This window comes from Vigna umbellata, chromosome 1 (genome assembly GCF_029865625.1).
Source record: "Vigna umbellata cultivar VRB3 chromosome 1, Vumbellata_1.0, whole genome shotgun sequence".
Classification (NCBI taxonomy): domain Eukaryota; kingdom Viridiplantae; phylum Streptophyta; class Magnoliopsida; order Fabales; family Fabaceae; genus Vigna; species Vigna umbellata.
The window spans coordinates 32,051,969-32,075,940 of NC_142165.1; the positions used below are offsets into that span (position 1 = coordinate 32,051,969).

The window sequence follows — 23,972 nt, forward strand, 5'->3', positions numbered from 1 at the left end:
AGCGAATTCCATCTGCCAGCATCTGTGTTTTGAGTCATTCACTTGTTCTGACCTATCTTCCACAATTGTTTGCACTGTCTATTAATTCTTGCAGATGGCACCTCCCAAGAGCACACAAGAAAAGAAGAGGAAGACCACCCGAGGGTCTTCTTCTAGATCACAACCTTCCGAAGCCCAAGAGGAGAACCTTGTCCTGAACTATGATCAGGACCGTTTTATTTCAGAGGCACATTTTGATAGGTTCCATCAGATTATTAGGGGTAGGGCATTATTACCTGAGAGGAGGATTGAATTGAAACCTGGAGAATATGACCATATCCAAGAAGAACTGGAGAAGAGGAAATGGAATTTTGTATTGGCCAACCTCCCAGATGAGATTGATGAAGTATTGGTCAAGGAATTTTATGCAAATGCTTGGGAACCTGACCACTCTCAGCGTCATTCTAGAGTCTCCAAAGTGCGTGGCAAGCTAGTACGCTATGACCGCCGATCAGTGAACAGGATTCTGAATACACTGATGTTTCAGTCGTGCCCTCTAGGCGCTTTCATGTCCAGCTATCCTGACCATGACCTTATTGCCTCCACTTTATGCCTCCCAAGATATGGCTATCAGTTTGGCACTAGTGGGACACCAGTGAGAATATTAAGGAAACATTTGAATTCACTGGCCACTATGTGGAGTCTCTTCACCTTCACAAACATCTGTCCCAACTCTCATACTTCCGACATCAATCTGGAAAGGTCGTATATGGTATATGGTATTATGACAGGGATTGACATGGATGTGGGACCTTATATCTCCCAAGAGATGGCACTGATTGCTGATAATGATACATGTAAGCTTGGATTTCCTGCCTTGGTCACAGCCTTGTGCAAAGCCAATGGAGTTGTTGGAGTCTCTGATATCACTTTGAAACTTCAAACCCCTCTCAACAAGAAATTCTTTGATAGGAATTGCACCAACAGGGGAGAGTTCTCTGCTATGAATGCTCCTGCTCCAGTTCCTCCTCCACGCAGGAATGTTAGAGCTGCCAGACCACCCGTAGCGTCGTCCGTTCCTTCACCTGATCTTTTCACTCGTTACATGCAGCAGAGTCTAGCTCACCAGGACGACATCCGCGACTGGTGCACTAGTATGAGGCAGGGTCAGGTGTCCTTACAGGATAGCATGTATAAGTTGTCCCTGGGAATCCCTGATTTTCCTCCCGACTCACTGATGAGTGGAGCCGAGTTTGCAGTGCAGATTCCATGGCCTGAGGGCAGGCCTGAGTCCAGGTGGGGGAGTGCTTATCCAGGAGCATCAGAGCCAGAGATAGACGAGCAGGAGGACATGATGGCAGGCGATGGTGATGAGGAGGAAGAGGAGCCAGATCCCAGATGGACACAGTAGAGTTATCATTCACAGGAGAGCCAGTGGAGATCAAGAGCTGATGGGTCGTGGTAGAGCGACTCCTGTTGTTATGTTGATTGTCATTTTGTATTTCAGTTTAGTTGTTTGTATGTGGAACTTTGTTTAGTTCAGTTATGTTTGTGGTTGTAAAGACAATTGTGTTTTGATTTAATGATTTGGCATTGTGTGATTAAATTATGTGATTCTTGAGGATGATGACATGTATGTTTGTGGTGGCTGTGCTTCAAAATTTTTATCTGTGTGTATGAATATGACCAGGTCTGTGAGTGTTGAGAGCATATGATGATTGAGAGATATTGAGTTGTCTAGATATGGAATTGGCTTTTGCAGATTTTGATTCTACGTATATACACACAATTTTTGGTTAAGGAGGAAAAAGGCCCTGTTGATTATTGATTATATAGCTACTTGACCAGATAGCCAACCTTTAGACACTGTGATTCATTTGTGAACCTCTTTGAGCCTTGATTTAGCTTAGCGAGTAACTCGCATAGCGAATTACATGTTTGCTTTCTGATACGAAATTCGCACAGCGACTCTTGTCGCATAGCGAATGGTTTCTGAGCGAAGACACCTATTTCTCATTTTCGCACAGCGACTCGTGTCGCATAGCGAATTAGTCTTGACAGCAAGCACTGAAAGTGCAAATTCGCATAGCGCACACTGGCGCATAGCGAATTCCATCTGCCAGCATCTGTGTTTTGAGTCATTCACTTGCTCTGACCTATCTTCCACAATTGTTTGCACTGTCTATTAATTCTTGCAGATGGCACCTCCCAAGAGCACACAAGAAAAGAAGAGGAAGACCACCCGAGGGTCTTCTTCTAGATCACAACCTTCCGAAGCCCAAGAGGAGAACCTTGTCCTGAACTATGATCAGGACCGTTTTATTTCAGAGGCACATTTTGATAGGTTCCATCAGATTATTATGGGTAGGGCATTATTACCTGAGAGGAGGATTGAATTGAAACCTGGAGAATATGACCATATCCAAGAAGAACTGGAGAAGAGGAAATGGAATTTTGTATTGGCCAACCTCCCAGATGAGATTGATGAAGTATTGGTCAAGGAATTTTATGCAAATGCTTGGGAACCTGACCACTCTCAGCCTCATTCTAGAGTCTCCAAAGTGCGTGGCAAGCTAGTACGCTATGACCGCCGATCAGTGAACAGGATTCTGAATACACTGATGTTTCAGTCGTGCCCTCTAGGCGCTTTCATGTCCAGCTATCCTGACCATGACCTTATTGCCTCCACTTTATGCCTCCCAAGATATGGCTATCAGTTTGGCACTAGTGGGACACCAGTGAGAATATTAAGGAAACATTTGAATTCACTGGCCACTATGTGGAGTCTCTTCACCTTCACAAACATTTGTCCCAACTCTCATACTTCCGACATCAATCTAGAAAGGTCGTATATGGTATATGGTATTATGACAGGGATTGACATGGATGTGGGACCTTATATCTCCCAAGAGATGGCACTGATTGCTGATAATGATACATGTAAGCTTGGATTTCCTGCCTTGGTCACAGCCTTGTGCAAAGCCAGTGGAGTTGTTGGAGTCTCTGATATCACTTTGAAACTTCAAACCCCTCTCAACAAGAAATTCTTTGATAGGAATTGCACCAACAGGGGAGAGTTCTCTGCTATGAATGCTCCTGCTCCAGTTCCTCCTCCACGCAGGAATGTTAGAGCTGCCAGACCACCCGTAGCGTCGTCCGTTCCTTCACCTGATCTTTTCACTCGTTACATGCAGCAAAGTCTAGCTCACCAGGACGACATCCGCGACTGGTGCACTAGTATGAGGCAGGGTCAGGTGTCCTTACAGGATAGCATGTATAAGTTGTCCCTGGGAATCCCTGATTTTCCTCCCGACTCACTGATGAGTGGAGCCGAGTTTGCAGTGCAGATTCCATGGCCTGAGGGCAGGCCTGAGTCTAGGTGGGGGAGTGCTTATCCAGGAGCATCAGAGCCAGAGATAGACGAGCAGGAGGACATGATGGCAGGCGATGGTGATGAGGAGGAAGAGGAGCCAGATCCCAGATGGACACAGTAGAGTTATCATTCACAGGAGAGCCAGTGGAGATCAGGAGCTGATGGGTCGTGGTAGAGCGACTCCTGTTGTTATGTTGATTGTCATTTTGTATTTCAGTTCAGTTGTTTGTATGTGGAACTTTGTTTAGTTCAGTTATGTTTGTGGTTGTAAAGACAATTGTGTTTTGATTTAATGATTTGGCATTGTGTGATTAAATTATGTGATTCTTGAGGATGATGACATGTATGTTTGTGGTGGCTGTGCTTCAAAATTTTTATCTGTGTGTATGAATATGACCAGGTCTGTGAGTGTTGAGAGCATATGATGATTGAGAGATATTGAGTTGTCTAGATATGGAATTGGCTTTTGCAGATTTTGATTCTACGTATATACACACAATTTTTGGTTAAGGAGGAAAAAGGCCCTGTTGATTATTGATTATATAGCTACTTGACCAGATAGCCAACCTTTAGACACTGTGATTCATTTGTGAACCTCTTTGAGCCTTGATTTATTTCTTTCACCCTGAGCCTATTGTGTGATCCGACCTTACACCTTAGAAGAGAACATGTACAATGCTTTAAATGAGGTTACTGTTGAATTCAAGTTTGGGGGAAGAAAAGAAAAAAAAAACTTGATAGATGTCTATATAGACGTCTAACCTGTATGGATCGGACGTCTATATAGACGTTTGACCTATTGGGTCTAACGTCTCATTAACGTCACTGACATAGACGTGGAAAGAGATCAGACGTTAAAAACCCAAAATAACATACGTCTAAATCCCTTTCTACACTAGTGTAATGACCATTAAGAGGTAAATTAATTGGTTAGATTCATTTAAACTCTATAAATAAGGGTTTAGGTTCGAGGTAAACTCACGTTTTACTAACTAATAAATTATAAAAGGCCTACAAAGAAAACTTTTGACTTCAGCATCTGAGTGTCTTCTGCAGGTCACCCCATTCGGTGTTCGGTTGGATGAAGATAGGAGAAGGTGGACGCTCGGCAGTGGAGGCAAGACGCTCGACAACGACAGGAGGACATTCGGCGGAGATCCTTGTCCCATTTCAGCAAAAACACAAACGCTTCAATATTTTATAATTTATAATTTATAATGAAAAGCCATTAGAACCTAACAAGGTTGAACGTAGGACTGAACCTTCCTGTGCATCATATTTTTACTCACAAAAATATGCGTTAAACAAAAATAAGTAAACGTTCAATATTTTATAATTTATAATTTATAATAAAAAGCCATTGGAACTTGACAAGGTTGAACGTAGGTGGTCCAACTGATCGAGCGAGAAGGGATTGAACCTTCTTATGCAAGATATTTTTACTCACAAAAATATGCGTTAAACAAAATATTCAATATTTTATTTTTATAATGAGAAGCCATTAGAAGCTGACAAAGCTGAACATAGGTGGTCCAACTGACCAAGCGGGAAGGAACTGAACCTTCCTGTGCAAAATATTTTTACTCATAAAAATATGCGTTAAACAAAATATTCAATATTTTATAATTTTATTTTTTGTGGAGGCATTTAATTTTTTGCCTCAACCTGAAAGTTTTCAAAACAAAAGACATATATGCCTTTTGAAATTATTATGGAATTTTTTGCTCTTGGAGCAAAACTTGGTATTGATATGAAGTAGCGATGACTGAGCGCACGTCTGATTCCCCGTGATTTCATGAGGATTCCGCTTGGCTTCACGGTGGATGCCAAATGTTTCGGTTGAAAGTTTCTAAGGCTCGGTCGTTCTTCGTTGCTCTACTCTCTTTCGATCGTCAAGTCCTCTATAAGAACGCAATCCACTTCTATGGGTTGCTGACCAGCAAAAGACACTCTGACGCTCAAGTCAGATATGTTTGATAAAGAGATCTCTATTTTATTAGGATAGATCAAGATTATTTTACCTAGATATCAATCGTATATTTATAGGGCTTGTGACAGCCAAATATATTGATTAACCATTAACGCATAATATTTTTAGACAATCAAACTTAATAATCAATTATTAATATTGTATATTTGTAAGTAAGATAATCTGATCCATTAATACATATTAATATAATACTAATATACCTGCTAAATGACCATAAACTTCAATCGATATATTTCCTATAATACAAATTGTATTGGAACAGCCGGCAGCTCCAGAATGGGCTCATTTTGTTGGTTGCATAATAGACCGAACTCAGGCAGGTAGTCGGTGGAGTGATTCAAGTTTTTGTTTCTAAGATAAAATGGAAATGCAATGTGAACGTGGCCACATTTATCGGCGCAGTGGTTCTTGCCGGTTGCAGGTTTCCCTATGAGAAACAGCAGCGTCAATAGAAGAGATAGCTTCTGAAAACTAAGCATTTTGTGGTTGATTTGCAGTTTCAGGATGTCTTTCTAGTCAGCACCAACTCCGCGTTGTCTTACTGTTCAGTCAATTCAATGACTTGTCGGTCGAAATTTTCCATTTAAAAAAAAAAAAAGTCCAATATAAGATATAATTTTAAATGAACAAGCTATTGGAATCATCCCGTTTCTTGTCCAGTAGCTTGTGTTTTAAGTGGGATTAAATAACACAAATAGTACCTACCACTTGACTTTTGCAATAATTAAGTGATCAACTTTAGGGAATATATAAAAATTGGTTATACAAGGGAACTTAAGGGAAAAAAAGTTAGGTTTTAACTTGGGGTTTGAAAGTTTCTTATGCGTCGAGCTAAATTTTAGTTCAATTTGTCTACTCAGCTAATATATTGTAATTTGGCTCAACTCTCAACTTTTTATTATTTATTATTATGGGTTGTGTTGAGAATCATATAGATTCAGCACTGTAAAATGGACCGAAGTCCATTCTGTTTTAGGTCTTAGTTTCTTTTATTATTTTGGCCGTTTCCAGTTTATCAGAGCTCTATAAATAGAGCTCTGCTTTATGTTTTACAGTTCAGATATTACAACAACATATAACAGAAAACAGTAAATGATAATCAAGAAAGGTTACGTTTACTTACACTGCTCCTTGCTCTCTTCATTTTTCTCTTCTGCGTCACCGCCGTCTGAAGCCTCCAAGGCTGCCGGACCACCGCGCCATCACCAGTCTTCTCAGCTCTGTGGGAAGAACTCTCTGGAATCCTCTGATCTCTTTCCTCTCTCGTGTAGAAGCCTTTGACACGTCTGCAAAGGGTATTACACTCTGATGGCTTTACTCACGTCATGGGCCGTTCAATATTGGGCCTCTCTCATGTGCACACCATTTTGGGCTTCAGCTTAATATGGTATCAAAGCAGGTCTAGTACCTGCTCTGCTTCCGCTGCCTCTGCTGATATTCTTGATAGCTTCTTGGGCAGGCTCTTACATCTTTAGGCCTCATGGAGCAGGTGTATCAGTCGTCCAGTACTTACTACTCACAACAGGCTGAATTCAACAACCCATCCAGCCCCTACTATCTACACCCAGGTGAGAATCCTGGACTCACTCTCATCACACAAACTTTGAGCGATAACAACTACTCCTCTTGGAGCAGAAGCATGAGAAGAGCTTTGCTTTCCAAGAACAAAGTAAAATTCATTGATGGGTCCATAAAGAAACCCCAGAAAGATGACACCCTGTATGATGCATGGGAAAGATGCAACATGATGATATTATCTTGGATAACCAAGACCCTTTCCCCAGTAATTGCTGAGAGTGTTATATACGTGGAAGAAGCAAAAGAATTATGGGATGAGTTGAAAGAAAGATTTTCCAAAGGTGATCATTTCAAGATTTCGGACCTCCTTCAAGACATCCACTCCATTAGACAAGGGGAAAGAGGAGTCAGTCAATTCTTTACTGATTTAAAGATTCTGTGGGAAGAATTGGAGTTCTTGAGACCCATACCCACTTGCACATGCAAGATACCATGCAGTTGTGATCTTTCAAGAGTTTTCTTGAAATATAGAGAAATGGAGCATGTAATATGTTTTCTAAAGGGATTGAATGACTCTTACAACACTGTTAGAACACAGATTCTCCTGATGGATCCCCTTCCAAACATCAATCGGGTTTTCTCTCTTATCATGCAACAAGAGAAACATGGGTCAGCTGATGCTAAAGTCCTGGTAAATGCTGCTGACAGAAACAGCCAGTGGAAAGGCCAAGGACGGGGCTCTGGATTGCATGGTCAAGGTAGAGGAAGAGGTAGAAATCCTAACTATGGAAAACAATGCTCTTTTTGCAACAAGATGAACCACACAGTTGATGAGTGCTACTCTAAGCATGGGTACCCACCTTGGTACAAGAAAACAGAGGGCAGTCAAGACAAAAAGAATGAATGGAGTTCTACCAATGCTTGCCAAAATACCACTGAGCCAGATGGGAATCAGAGAGCACAGCCTACTAATAACAACAATATTTTTAACTCTCTCACTGCAGAACAGATGCAGAAGCTACTTCGAATGATAGACAAAGATGATGAGTCAACCCACAAAATTAACCAAGTTCAGAGGATTGACAGTGAAAATAAGCAAGGTAACTCTTCCTGGATAATAGATACTGGTGCTACTGATCATGTGACACATGATAAAATGAATTTTATCACGTTTTACCAAATTAAACCTATATCTATAAGATTACCCAATAATACTACCTTAACTGCTAAACATGCTGGTACTGTACAATTCTCTAAGAACTTTGTCATTTTCAATGTTCTATATATTCCTGAATTCTATTTTAATTTGATCTCAGTTCAAAGTCTTATCAAAGACTTGAATTGTAATCTGACTTTCTCCTCTAAGACTTGCCAGATAAAGGAGAACCATACATTGAAGATGATTGGATATGCTAGTTGTTGGGGAGGGCTCTATTATCTGCAGGATTTTCCTAAATCTGACCAAAGATATATTGCCAAGACTGCTTTTTCATTTAAGAATGTTGATGTAAATCTGTGGCACCATAGATTAGGCCATCCAGGGGACAGAGTTATAAAGCAAATATGTGATGATTTTCCCTAGTAAGATTAGGTACTGTTTGTGATACCTGCCATTATGCTAAACAACGAAAATTATCTTTTCTGAAAAGTACTTCTACTACTACTGAATGTTTTGATATTATTCACTGTGATATATGGGGTCCTTTTGGTACTGTCTCTATTCACGGTCATAAGTACTTTCTCACCATAGTTGATGATTATAGTAGACACACGTGGATTTTTTTTAATGAGTAATAAAGGCCAAACCAGGGATCTGCTGCAGAATTTTGTGACTAAAATTAAAAATCAGTTCAACAAAGGGATTAAGACTATTAGGTCAGATAATGGTCCTGAATTTAAGTGTGTGGATTTCTATAAATTGCATGGCATTAATCATCAAAGGAGCTGTGTTGAAACTCCTGAGCAAAACTTTGTTGTTGAAAGGAAACATCAACACATTCTGAATGTTACTCGTGGCCTCCTTTTTCAAGCTAATGTGTCTAATGCTTACTGGTCCTATGCTGTTAGTCATGCTGTCTACCTCATAAATAGGTTACCTACTCCCATTCTTAATAACAAAACCCCTTATGATCTGCTTTATAACTTGCCCCCTTCCTATTTAAACCTCAAAATCTTTGGATGTTTGTGTTTTGTTTCTACTCTTGAGCATAACAGAAATAAACTTGACCCAAGAGCTAGGAAAGCTATTTTTCTAGGCTACAAACCTGGTGTGAAGGGCTATCTTGTACTTGACATAAACACCAAATAGCTTCTTATCAGCAGAAATGTTGTCTTCCATGAAGACATTTTTCCTTACAAAAACTTGCAAGACAGCATTACAGATTCAGCTAGTGGAAATGACAGAACTGAATTTCTCAATGATCTTCTAAAAGATCACTATCACAATGATGATGACATACATGCCGAATCTGATGCTGCTAACCGGGAAGAGGCACAACAACTCACTGCTGATGAAGACAGCAGTGACAGTACAGGAGACAACCAGGATGTACAATTGCAAAGAAGGTCAAATAGACCCAGAAAAACTCCTGACTACCTTAAAGATTATGTTCATCAGGTCAATCAATCCCTATCTTTGAAAAATAATCTTAAAACTCCTTACCCGATATCCAACATGTTATGTTGTGATAATCTTTCAGAGAGGCATCTAAGATACACCATGGCTGTCACCGTAAGCAAGGACCCTAGATCTTACAGTGAGGCAAAAGGCATGAATGAATGGGTGGAGGCCATGCAGAGAGAAATCAAAGCTCTGCAAGACAATGACACATGGGTCCTAACTCAGCTACCTCTAGGAAAGGCTGCTATAGGATGTAAGTGGGTGTATAAGACGAAATACAAAGCTGATGGTAGCATTGAAAGGTTCAAGGCCCGCCTGGTAGCAAAAGGCTACACACAACAAGAGGGAATAGACTACCTTGACACCTTTTCCCCTGTTGCTAAACTAACTACTGTCAGGTTACTCATTGCCCTAGCTGCTTCAAATAATTGGTTTCTACATCAACTAGATGTGGACAATGCTTTCCTACATGGGGAACTCAATGAGGAGGTGTACATGGAGCCACCTCCAGGTTTGACCAACCATAATAAAGGGCAGGTTTGCAGGTTGAGAAAATCTCTATATGGCTTAAAGCAGGCCAGTAGGCAATGGAGGAGACAGGGATGTTAGGTTGCAAGCCTTCTTCTACTCCTTTCCTCAGTGATACAACCTCATTATACAAGGAAGACAGCTACCTGGATGATCCAGGACCATATAGAAGACTTATAGGAAAGTTACTCTATCTTACAAATACTAGACCTGATTTATGTTTCTCAGTTAATTTACTTAGTCAATTCATGCAATCACCCACTGACCATCACTACCGTGCTATTCAGCACATTCTCAGGTATATTAAATCTAAGCCCTCTGAAGGGCTATTTTTCTCTGCTGACTCTCCTATGCAGTTAAAAGCCTTTAGTGACTCTGACTGGGCTACTTGCCCCAATACTAGAAGATCCACAACGGGATTCTGTATCTTCCTCGGATCATCTCTCATTTCCTGGAAGCCTAAAAAGCAGAAGACCATTTCCCGATCATCCACAGAAGCTGAGTACAGAGCACTCGCTGCCACTGTATGTGAGATACAGTGGCTCTGCTATCTGTTACACGATTTCCAAATTGAAGAGTCAGGGACCCCTGCTTTGTACTATGACAACAAATCTGCGAGACACACAGCTCACAATCAGAGTTTTCACGAACGCACCAAGCATATTGAGCTCGATTGCCATGTTGTTCGTGAAAAAATTCAGGAACATCTCCTAACTCTTCTACCCGTGCGATCCGATGAGCAACTTGCTGACATCTTCACCAAATTCCCTCATCGCGTCAAATTCAAATCTATTGTTCCCAAACTTGGATTGGTGACCATACACCATCCAGTTTGAGGGGAGGCTGTTGAGAATCATATAGATTCACCACTATAAAATGGATCGAAGTCCATTCTGTTTTAGGTCTTAGTTTCTTTTATTATTTTGGCCGTTTCCAGTTTATCAGAGCTCTATAAATAGAGCTCTGCTTTATGTTTTACAATTCAGATATTACAACAACATATAACAGAAAACAGTAAATGATAATCAAGAAAGGTTACGTTTTACTTACACTGCTCCTTGCTCTCTTCATTTTTCTCTTCTGCGTCACCGCCGTCTGAAGCCTCCAAGGCTGCCGGACCACCGCGCCATCACCAGTCTTCTCAGCTCTGTGGGAAGAACTCTCTGGAATCCTCTGATCTCTTTCCTCTCTCGTGTAGAAGCCTTTGACACGTCTGCAAAGGGTATTACACTCTGATGGCTTTACTCACGTCATGGGCCGTTCAATATTGGGCCTCTCTCATGTGCACACCATTTTGGGCTTCAGCTTAATAGGTTGATTAGTTAGTTGTTGATTAGTTTTAGATTGTTTTGATTTTTTAATTTATTTCATATATTTATTGTAATATAAACAAGGTGAAATTACTCAAATTTTGTAATTTAAGTCAACTCAATATGGTTTATAGGTTAGGTGGATTGAGTCATAGATGCTATGTTGTTATATATTTATTACAATAAAATTGAAATAAAATGGCTTAACTTTTTTTTATAATAGCATAATCAAATTATCCACTCATTTAATTAAATATGATTGCGATAATAGTTAAAAATTAAAATATCAATTCGATGAGTTCAAATGTTATTGACCAACAATTCAATATTTAAAAAATTAAATTTTTAATCTAAATAATTAGAAATACTAAATAATTATAATAACAACACTTATGAAAAAAAAAGGGTAAAACAAATCATAAAGGTTATTATTAGTTGATTATTGGTTGATGATTATATATTTATGTCTTTATTTAACATTTAATTTTGATTTCTTAATTAATTTTAATGCTAAATGAATTGTTTAAATTAATATTTATTATAATTAGATCGGACACGGATAAAGATATCCTCGCAACAAAAGATCTAACCAATTATTCATCTCATTATCTTTCAAATATCTCTTTAAAAAATATTTATAAATATTTTAAAACTTTTATATATTCGTGGATACTCAGTGAATATTTAAAAAAATTAATTTATAAATTTTTAAAATAAAAATTTAAAAGATATAAAATTTAATATACATCAAATTAAATTCTAATTTTAATTAATTTTAACCTAATAAAATGTAAATTAAATTTTATTTTTTATTTAAATTTAATCTAATAAAATATAAACTAATTGTAATTTTTATATTCTACCAATGTATTAACCAATGTAATATGTTGTATAATTTCTATACTTTATGCAAATTTTTGTGTATGAATTATTAACCAATGTTGTACACTTTCTATACGTTTATTATTTACATTGCCAATTTAACGGATGTAATAGGTCCAAAATAAAATATGTAAAATATGGTTTCTGCACTAATGTGGATTTAGACAATTATAAATTGGATTTGAAAACTTTAACCATTCACCCTTAATTTATTCAAATCATTTGCTTATTTATTCTTTATATATATATATATATATATATATATAACTCTATTTAATTAACTATTCAATTTAGCTAATGATTGTTTATATATGATATAGCTTAATTAGCATTCAGAAAGTTGGATTGGTACCTTAATTCACAACTTTTATTGTCATTCCTTTGTGCTAACCAAATTTCTCCTTCTTTGTATAACTTCTTCTTCACACTCATCCTTCGAGGACACACTAATACGAGGGAACACAGACTTCATGCTACTCCCTTAGATTTTACTATAGCAGTGTCGGATTTAAGCATTGTCCTACTTGTAAGCGATGTGTGGAACAGTTTGACCACCATCGTCCATATGGATATCTAACTTGTGCTATGAATTTCTTATGATTAATTTCTTTTATTTTTAATTTTAATCACAAGATATGGAAGGTAAGGGATTTCTTACGTAGACGTCGGTTGTGGGGGCAGACGTCTATAATATTATAGACATCGGGGCCCCTCCAACGGACATTGAAGAGGCTGAAGTAATTAACTCTTCAACTATCCTATCAGCAACTTAAACGTCCGTTGTGACGGGGGCCGGACATCTATAATATTATAGACGTTGGGGCCCCTCCAAGAGACGTTTAAGAGGCTGAAAAAGTTAACTCTTCAAACTGCCACTTAAACGTCCGTTGGAGGGGCCCCGACGTCTATAATATTATAGACGTCCCCCCCCCCACAACGGACGTTTAAGTTGCTGACAGGGTAGTTGAAGAGTTAATTGTGTTCAGCCTCTTAAACGTCCGTTGTAGAGGGGTCCCAACGTCTATAATATTATAAACGTCGGGGCCCCTCTAATGGACGTTTTAAACCCCTCGCAAATATCAATATTTAAATACAAAACACGTCATATTAGTTATTGCCCCGATGTCTATAATATTATAGACGTCGGGGCCTTCCAGTACCGGATGTCTAGTGCTATTTATACTGAAACTCGAACCCGCAAGGAGTTACGCTCACTGTTCGTCGTCTTCCCCGTGATTTCACTCTGCGGCATTGAATTTTCCAGGTGCGTTTTCTCTGTTTTGGACCATTTAAATTTAGTTTTAATCCGATCAAATTGTTCTGTGATGAAATATCTTTGATTTGAACCGATTAAAAATCGTTTTCGGTGCATTTTGGTGTAGTTTCTTGCGTGTTCTTGGGCGGCGTTTTTGACTATTTTTGGCCTACGTTTTAGGTCGTGCACTCCTCGATTTCCCTCCATTTCATTTGGAATCTGCTCTTCAGGTTAGCTTCTTCGTTGATAATTTTTTTGTACGCATGTTATTGGGTTTTGTGTATGCATGTTTTTGACTTTAAGGTCTGCATGTGTTATTGGCTTTTGAATATGCATGTATTAGTTGTGTTATTATAATTGTCATGTTAGATTATAAGTATCAAATCATTGAGTGACCCTTAGTTCCCGTTTGAAATTGAACACAAATGATTAATCTTTTAATCGTTTGTGTTAAATTTTGAATTGTCCGATTGGACAGTTTGAGAAAATTAATTTTCATAATTTGCAATAACATGTAAGTTGGAGTCTATGGATAAGATTGATAAAATTCCGGTCAGTATTTGTGTTGTTCTCCGGATGCATATTTGATTGTGGTCATCGTTGACTACTGTCATTTCGTGTATTTCGGAGACCAATGCGAAATGCTGCCGAAATCTTATAAAATTTATGATGTAGACTTCTTTGCATGCGTCTTAGCAAATTATGAAAATTAATTTTTTTGAATGGGTAGGGCCTAACCTTGTGAGAGTTAAAAACTTAAACTGATGATTTTACGAACATAGAATGGATCGAAGCTGGATGAATGAACGTCACATCAGTGAAGAATATGATAAGGGTGTTTCAGAGTTCTTGCAATACGTTGAACAAAATGCTAAGTCTGTGAACAGGACATATTTTTGTCCTTGTGTGCGTTGTCTTAATCAAATACGGCAAGACTTAGGCAATGTGCGTGACCATCTATTCATGTTTGAAATCATGAGGACTTATACCGTTTGGACTTGGCATGGAGAAGTATTGGACCAGCCTACCACGTTACGAGGAATGGATTATGTGGAAGAATGGATGAGTGATCATTTAGAAGACATGATACATGATGTCGGTGAAGATAATTTTGGAAGAGCTAATTTGTATGATTCTCTTATAAATGATTCAGAGCAACTGTTGTTCCCTGGATGCTCGAACTTTACACGTCTGTCTGCAACTTTAAAGTTGTTTAGTTTAAAAGCAAGGAATGGATGGATCGATAAAGGTTTCACCGAGTTGTTGGAGTTGTTGAAGGAGATGCTTCCAGAAAATAATACTCTACCTATTCGTAATTACGAGGCAAAAATTTTTTTATGTCCAATGGGTCTTGAATGTCAAAAGATACATGTTTGTCCTAATGATTGTGTTTTGTACACAAAGGAGTTTGCTTCGCTAAAGTATTATCCAACATATGGTTTATCCCGTTTTAAAAAGAAATCTGACAGAAACACTACTGATGAAGGTAATAATGGTGCACCTGCTAAGGTGATGTGCTATTTGCCTATAATACCTAGGTTCAAACGTATGTTTTCTGTAAAGAAGATGCAAAGAACCTTAAATGGCACTTTGACGAAAGAAAGTGCGATAATCTTCTTCGACACCCTGCTGATTCACCCCAATGGAAAAAGATTGATGAAAAATTTCCAGAGTTTGGTGCAGATCCAAGAAACTTAAGACTTGCACTTGCAACTGATGGTATGAATCCTTATGGAAACTTAAGTAGCAAACACAGTTCATGGCTAGTTATGTTGATCATTTACAATCTTTCTCCTATGTTGTGCATGAAGAAAAAATATCTGATGTTGTCCATGATGATATCGGGTCCTAGACAACATGGAAATGACATTGATGTTTACTTAAAACCTTTAATTGATGATTTGAAATTGTTGTGGGAAGAAGGGGTCGACGTGTTTGATAAACATGTTCAGGAACAGTTCCGTTTGCGTGCAATGTTGTTTTGCACTATAAATGATTTCCCAGCTTATGGAAACTTGAGCGGTTATAGTGTTAAAGGTCATTTTGCATGTCCCATATGTGAAGAAAACACTAGTTACCTTCAATTGAAGCATGGACAGAAGACGGTATATACAAGACATCGAAAATTCCTTCCTTGTAATCACCTTTATCATAGATTGAAAAAAGCATTTAATGGAAGTGCTAGGGATGAGGTTGTGTGCAGACCCCGAAATGGTGAAGAGGTGTACAATGAAGTCAAAAACATTGACATTGTGTTTGGAAAACATCATAAAAGTACCCTTGCAAAAAACATTTGAAAGAAACGATCAATATTTTTTAAGCTTCCATATTGGTGTCAACTTGATGTTAGACATTGTATTGATGTGATGCACGTTGAAAAAAATGTTTGTGACAATGTCATCGAAACTTTATTAAACGTCAAAGGGAAGAGCAAAGGCGGATTAAAAGCACGACAAGATTTGGCTGACATGGGAATCCGATCTGAGTTACATCCACGGATAATAGGAAGACGCACCTATCTGCCCCCAGCATGTCACACACTTTCTAAAAAAGAAAAACAAAGTTTTTGTAACTGTTTAAGAAGTGTGAAGGTTCCACAAGGTTATTCTTCAAATATTAGTAACCTTGTTTCTATGCAAGAGTTAAAGTTAGTTGGTTTAAAGTCTCACGATTGTCATGTATTGATGCAACAATTGTTACCTTGTTATTTGAGGCATATTACCTCCTTCTGTTAGGGGTATTCTGACACGTCTGAGTTTGTTCTTTAATGCCATTTGCAAGAAAGTTGTTGACCCTCGAGGTTTAGATGAATTGGAAAATGAAGGAATAAACTACTATGTCAATTGGAGATGTCTTTTCCACCTTCTTTTTTTGATATCATGGTACATTTGATTGTTCATCTAGTCAGAGAAATTTGAATATGTGGGCCGGTCTTCTTAAGGTGGATGTACCCAGTTGAGAGATACATGAAGATCTTAAAGGGATATGTCAAGAATCAGTATAGACCAGAAGCTTCAATCATAGAGCGATACATTGCAGAGGAAGCCATTGAATTTTGTTCATGTTATATGCCATCTTGTGAACCAATGGGTCTTCCCAAGAGCAGACATGAAGGAAAATGCGAAGGTAAGGGTGTTCGAGGTGTGAGAATTCAAAGTGTTAGCAGAAAATAAGTTGACCAAGCTCATTTGTACATCTTAAACAACATTGTTGATGTGATTCCTTACATTTCTGACCACGTTAATGAAATAAAGGCAGCAAACCCAAGAATGAGTGAAAAATGGCATCTTAGTGAACATGTGAAAACCTTCTTACAATGGTTTAAGAAAAAGATTTATGCGACTCCACATGTTTCTGAAAGTTTATTAAGGTTATCTCGTAGGCCGAACGCAGATGTCATTACATATGGTGGGTACTATATAAACAATATTTCTTTTCAGACAAAGGTAGAAGATGACAAAAGTAGAGTTCAAAATAGTGGCGTCACACTACAAGCTGAGGTTGTCCACTTTGCTAGTTCTAAAGACAAAAATCCAATCACAACATCCATGAGTTATTTTGGAATAATACAAGAAATATGGGAAGTTGATTATTTCACTTTTAGAGTCCTAGTTTTCAAGTGTAAATGAGTTGATATAAATTCTGGTGTCATGACAGATGACTTTGGTTTCACATTGGTAGACTTGAACAAGATGAATTACACTGATGAACCATTTATCATGGCTAGTCAAGCAAGACAAATATTTTACGTAAATGATCCAGCGAATAAAAAATGGTCAGTGGTTTTAGAAGGAAAAAACATGCATGGACATGATGATGACGATTCTTTTGATATACTTGAGACAACATCTGTTGCATCTAGACCCATTGAAGACCTAGTTGATGACGTTGTCGATGTCATTCAGGCAATTCATAGTGATCACAATGAAGGGATTTGGGAGAAAACAATATCTTAATAGGTTGTGATATTTTTTGTATTGACTTTATAATTATGTTCATCAAAATTGAATTATTACTAACCTTGTATAATTTTTCAGGTATGTCGGCCTTAGACTCAGGATCGGGACAGACCAGACGTGGTCGAGGCGTCACACAATTGGCAGATGTGACAGCCGGACGCTTTGATGGGCAAAGGAGACATGTTGACATTGACCCCAGATCAGGTCAGGCATCAGGGCCAAATGCTGATAGGTTTAGGAGTTATCTGGGTAAGTTAGCAAAAAGCCATGTTTCTATCCTTCATGCAAGTTGGGATGACGTCCCAAAGGTCAACAAGAACCTCTTATGGCAAGATATTCAGGTATGTTTACTTACAACACTGTTGATATACTTATTTCTTTCATCTCTTCAAATCAATAACATGTGTTTTGTTTTAAATAGCAACATTATGATATTCCAAACACGATACAAATTAGAAAGACAGTGTTATCGCATATAGCGATAAGATGGAGGGATTTCAAAACAAGGCTGACACGACTATATGTCTTTGGAGACAGACAAGATCAAAATCCATGTCAGCAGTATACCTTCACAGAGGAGGACTGGATACAGTTTCGTGCATCTAGAGAGTCTGAGGAATGGAAGGTTTGTTTCTTAACATCTAAAAAGTCTTTCATTAAGTTCTTATGATTTTACACTTATTTATATACATGGTTTCACAGGGTAAAAGGTTAGCCGTCCAAGAAAGACAACCGCTAAACGATGCACCACACTTGTTATCACGAGGTGGTTATGCAAAACTGGAAAAAAAATTAGAAAGTCTAGAGCGGATGCCTTGGGACTTGAGTCGCTGGACCTAGCACCTGTAGCTGCTAGGTACGAGCTGTGGAAGGCTGCTTGGACTAAATCTGATGGAAACATGACATCTTCCTCAACATCCTTGATCTCACAAAGAATTGTAAGTTCAAATTCTAAACATTGTTTGATTGTGGTTCTATCACAGCATGTCTTCTAAGTAACTTCATTTTTTTATGTGCAGGATGAGTTGGTTGAGCAGCAGACTCAGGGAACATTTGTTGGCCAAGGTAGGAACGACATTCTAACAACGACCATTGGAAAGCCCGAGCACCCAAGACGTGTACGTGGAGTTCCTGGGGCGATTGGTCTTCGTGACTACTTTGGCCCTACACAGAAAACCACTCAATCAATGAGTCAGGAGGCACTGAGGCAGATGGATCTTCAGTGGGAGGAAAGACTCAACCAAAGCATGCGATCAATGGAGCAACGATTCATGGAGCAGCTACAAGAACAAAAAGAAATACAAAGAGCGCTTGAAGAGAAGCTGCATTCCATGACGCAGGGCAACACGGGACCCGGTGAAACTCCCACACCACCTCGTGTCAGCACTAGAGGATCATGCTCTGCTGTAGAACCTACTCAGTATAGCGGTTAATATGAGCTATTGGTTGATGGGGATCCCCCACGCATTATGGCTGTCGAACGAGTGCTTGAGTGAGGGCTCACTATTCATGGTGTTCCCATATTACCCTACCACGTGCGTGTGACGATTGACGAGATTCGAGATCCCCAGGCTCAGGTGCCTGTACCCACTCCAGAAATTAATTTTGTGGGGGAGGCCATAGGCTCATTTATAGCCTGGCCTCGAGCATTGATCATGTCACACATCGCTACTCCACAGGTATAATGTCTTTGTTATTAGTATTTCTATATTAAGTTTAAAAATATTTGTTGATAACTCTTTGATGAAATTCTTATCTTCAGTTCACACGTCCTCAGAAGAAGCCGATTCATGATAAAGTCATACATGAAGATGATGACATGGCTAAAGCGGAGGATGATCCTCTATCAAAGCTAATGACAAGATTACCCAAGTTGAAGAGAGCACCATTAGAACTATATTGGGATTTGAGAGTATTTGGTCTGCCCCCCCCCCCCCCCCCCCCATGTGCCAGTATATATCACATTTCCTGATGCATTGGAGGTGATTGGGAGAGACAGGATGTTGAATATTTCCATCATTCAATTGTGGTGCATGTAAGATAGTTAATTATGTCTTCCATATTTCTTTTTGTTTGATTCCTATAGTTTCTAACAACTTAACTTTGTTGTTTTAGGTACATGGACACAATCGTTGTAGACCAAGGTCGGTCTTCCATGTACGGATTTATTGAACCTCAGACCATTCAACCTTCTGGTAACACACTTGAAAACAGACAACATTATTTGCAAACATGGATGGATGAGTCAAAAAGAGACGTATACCTTGTGCCATACATTGATGGGTAGGTGTTGTTATATGTAAAGTTCATTATTAAAGTTTCCTTAATAACTTATTTAAATAACTATTTGTCCTTCGTGATAGGTCGCACTGGCAGCTGATAGTCATCATTCCCAAACAATGTAAAATTATATGGTTTTGTTCGTTGCACAGGAAGATGAAAAATGACTTGAGAACCATGCTTCAAGGGTAAGTGTTTCTCCAAAAATGAATTTGAATTTGATGTTCACCTTAAACTTTTATGATAAATATAGTTATGATAAATATAGTTATGATAATTTTACTTTATGTTTTCAATCGTTACAGAGTTATTGGTAAATCTCGAGGTCAACTAGTTCAAATTTTATATACAAAGGTTGTAAGTCATTTATAGTTCTAATTCATTTTCTATGTTATTGAATGATCTAAATTCTTGACTATTTAGTTTGTCATTTTAGTGTAACCAGCAGCAGGATTCATGGGAATGTGGCTTCTATGTCATGTGTTGGATTAAGACCATCATTCGAGCTGTAATGACTGGAATGAGGTAATGATGCATACCTTGAATACATTACAATTCAAATTCGTCTTTAAACATATATGAAAACATAATAAATCTTTCTTCCATTTTGCAGCGCTTCAAGAGTACATCTCCTATACCAGAGGACACAATCATGCAGATAAGGCAGGAGTGGACAGCTTATCTTCTGCAAAGATGGAGTTAGGAACAATTTTATTTGTTGTTGAACATTGCTTAATTTTAGTTTAAGTTTATATGTTGATACTTTTGGTATTGGATTATTTTGTACATTAAGTAGAACTTTCTTTATATGAATCGCAATTATACTATACTATATTGTTCTGGGACAATTTTCTGCTTTTCAGGTGTGGTTTTAATACAAAAATAAATTGATTTTAAAAAAAAAACGCCCAGTAGACGTCGGTTAGTGCACTGACGGACATCTATAGACGTCTGTCAGTGCACAAACGGACGTCCAAACCCCTTAATCCCTAAACAACCCATTCAGGCATATAGACGTCCGGGATGGCTTCAACAGACGTCTATATAAACGTGCGACCTGACACAATGGACGTCTGACTAACATCACCCACAAAGACGTCGGACGTCAAAAAGCCAAAAGAACAGACGTCTAAAGCCCTAGTGTTATTTTCAATTGAATTTCCTTGTCTTATTATAATTGATGAGTTTTATTTTATATTCAATTTGAAAACGTCAGATGAAAAAGAAATAAAAGAAGGACGCCTAATTTTAAATACCGTCTTATCAAAGCAAAAAATATATTTCAAAAAATAAAATATAATTTGTATCACTCCAAATGAGTAGAATTATTATACCAATATTTTAAATTTGATATTAAGTAAAAGGCAATATATGTATTACAATATTTTTCATAAGTTGCATAATAAAGTTTTAATGAAACATTTAAATATGTTTTAAATTAGAGGAAATATGTAAAACATTAAAAAAAATATAATTCTTATCTATCACTATAACTTTTAAGTTATCTCACTTATACAACTTTTAAGTTATCTTATTTATGAGTGTCCGTATTATCTACTTACATATGACTAGAGCTGTCAAATGAGCCCCTTTAATAAGATTTGGCCCTAACCCATGTGGGTTGGGGCCAAAAAAGCCCACAGAGCCAAAAATACTCTTTATTAAAAAAGCCCACAGGGCTAAAAACCCTTAAAGCCCTATAGGCCAGGGCCAGCCCATGGGCTTTCCTTTTTACAAAATTTAACGTCTAGAAACATAATATCATCATACAAGTAATCACAAATCATATGTATTTTTTATCCAGCTTTCATTTTATCTTTGTTAGTAATAACTTATAACCATAATTGATTCATGTATAATTATATTTTTTTACCAATAAAATTAATTTTCTACTTCATAACTGTTTCTATATTAATTAGTTTAATAATAATGCTTTTATACAATTATTTCTTAATTTTCAAATTTTATTTTGATAATTTTTTCATCTTAATTTTGGTTTGTAAATTTGACGATTCAGAGATATCCACATAAAATAGGTTTAAAAGTTAAAAAATTTAATTTAATATGTAAAATTTTGATGGACTAACGAATTTATTTATTGATGATAATCTATTTTGTCACTAGTTTAAATCAATATCATTCGATTAAGATTTGTGATCAAAATTACATTATTTTTAATTGGTGTGAACATGTTAAAATTTTGACTTAATAACTTTTTTAATTTTCCAAATTTAATAAAATTAATATTTATTATTTACAAAGTTATATAATTCTTTTAAAAAAAATTTTATGAAACGTATTATTTAGTCATTTACATCAATTTATATATTTTTATGTCTTTTTCATATATTTTATATTATATTTATTTGTCTTTCTTATTAGTTTCTTATTAAGAGACATTGATGTAATTTATTTATTATTATAATTATTATAATTTTTATTTATTTTATATGTTAATAATTAAATACAATAATAATTTGAATTTTAGTATTATAAATTATAACATTATATTTATTTAAAAATATTGTATCTATTATTTAATTATTTTTTATTACAATCGGCTCAATTATGATAAATAATTTAATAAAAATGATCTTTGTTGGATAAAGATAAGCATGATTTTAAAATAGTAATTTAATCTAAAAGGTTAGAAAAAAATATGATTTTATAACCACTAGGATTACATCTAGATCTTGTATACAGACATATATGATATTTATAAGAATTTTGCCTAACAAGAATTTTCACTAAAAAGTTAGTTCTTTTATTACGTGAAATTAATTTTAAACTTTACAAAGTTTGTGGTTTAATTTTTTAATGTGTATATATATATATATATATATATATATATATATATATATACAAAACATTCAACAAAAGAATTTTATATGACAAACTATACAAAATAAAAATTTTACACCGATATTAAAAATTTATCCAATCAGTAGATTTAAATTTAAAATCTATCCATAATTAATATTTCAAATATTTATATAGATATCAGAATTCGATTATTGAAAAATCGAATTTTCAACTGTGTTACTTTTATAATTTATTTTTTGAATTTTTTTTTCTTTTAAATAAAAATAATAATAAAAATTTTCTTTTTTAACTTTCCAAAATAATAAAATTATATATTTAAAATATACTTATAATTAAAAAATTATTTTAAATAAGTTTTTATAAAATCAATATTTATACATTTATATTTAATTAAAAAGATATTAAATATCATGTAAATTTTGAAAGTTATTGAACTTGTAAAGTAAATAAAAGAAATAACTAAAAAAATATTAAAAGTGAATTAATTTAGTTTGGGGGCTAGCCCCATCCTAACCCTACTCCAGCCCACTTTACGTGGGGCTTTAGGGGTTGGGGCTTTTAAAAAGCCCCCTATTAAGGGGGCTAGAAAATTGGGGCTTAATTTTAAAAGGGGTTAGGGTCAACCCATGGGCCAGGGGTTGAAATGACACCTCTACATATGACTTACAATTGTTGTAGGTGAATAAATCACAACACACATAAAAAAATAAGATTAAACTATTGATACTTTAAAACCTATAAGTTTTAAATAAATAAAAAATACTAACAATATACATTTAATAAATTTATAACAATAATTTAAAACTCAAATTTCTACAAGCATTACATAAGAAAACAACTACTAAAAGCTAAAAATTAGTTTTCCTCACCTATAAAATAGTTCTAATAATTTTTAAAAGGCAAAAACACATTTAACTTTATTAATACTCTATCCAAACATAAGTCAGATCACACGTTATAATCACTTATCAACAAGAGATTTGTATTAAAGAATTCTAAAATACATGGATGCAAAAAAAAAAAAGCTTACTTTCAAGGAAAAAACAGATTTAAGCATAGAAAAAAAGGTTAAAAGTCCAACTTACCTTAATAGAAATTTTGATGGACTATCATTATATAACTCGATACTATGATCACAAAAGTAGTTTATGATCATCAAACAATTAAGTGAAGTGAGAAGTGAAGTGAGAAGATAAAAGAATTATAAAAAAAATGTTTCTAAAGAGATTATAATTTTATATAAAAAAAATTCTGTTATTAGAAATTTATTTATAATTTAATCATTAACTTGTTGGTTTAATCATTCACTAAGTCCCTATTTTCGCATGGAATCTCAATTTCGTCCCTTTCTTTCTGAAAATATCAATTGGGTCCCAATTTTATGAAAATTGTCATTTCCGTTAAATACTGTCAAACGACGTTACAGTGTGTTTGACGTGGCACGCTGCGTTGGAC

The 23,972-nt window shown here is 36.3% G+C and overlaps 1 protein-coding gene and 1 pseudogene across 1 annotated transcript; both read left to right on the forward strand.

Moving 5' to 3' along the window:
• Window positions 1-6,981: 6,981 nt before the first annotated feature.
• On the forward strand, window positions 6,982-8,442 carry LOC148205164 (uncharacterized). Its single transcript, XM_088103414.1, has one exon. It carries the CDS (start codon window positions 6,982-6,984, stop codon window positions 8,440-8,442), a length of 1,461 nt encoding a protein of 486 aa, XP_087959540.1.
• Window positions 8,443-16,724: 8,282 nt separating this feature from the next.
• Window positions 16,725-17,411, forward strand: LOC148205165 (uncharacterized; annotated as a pseudogene).
• Window positions 17,412-23,972: the final 6,561 nt, after the last annotated feature.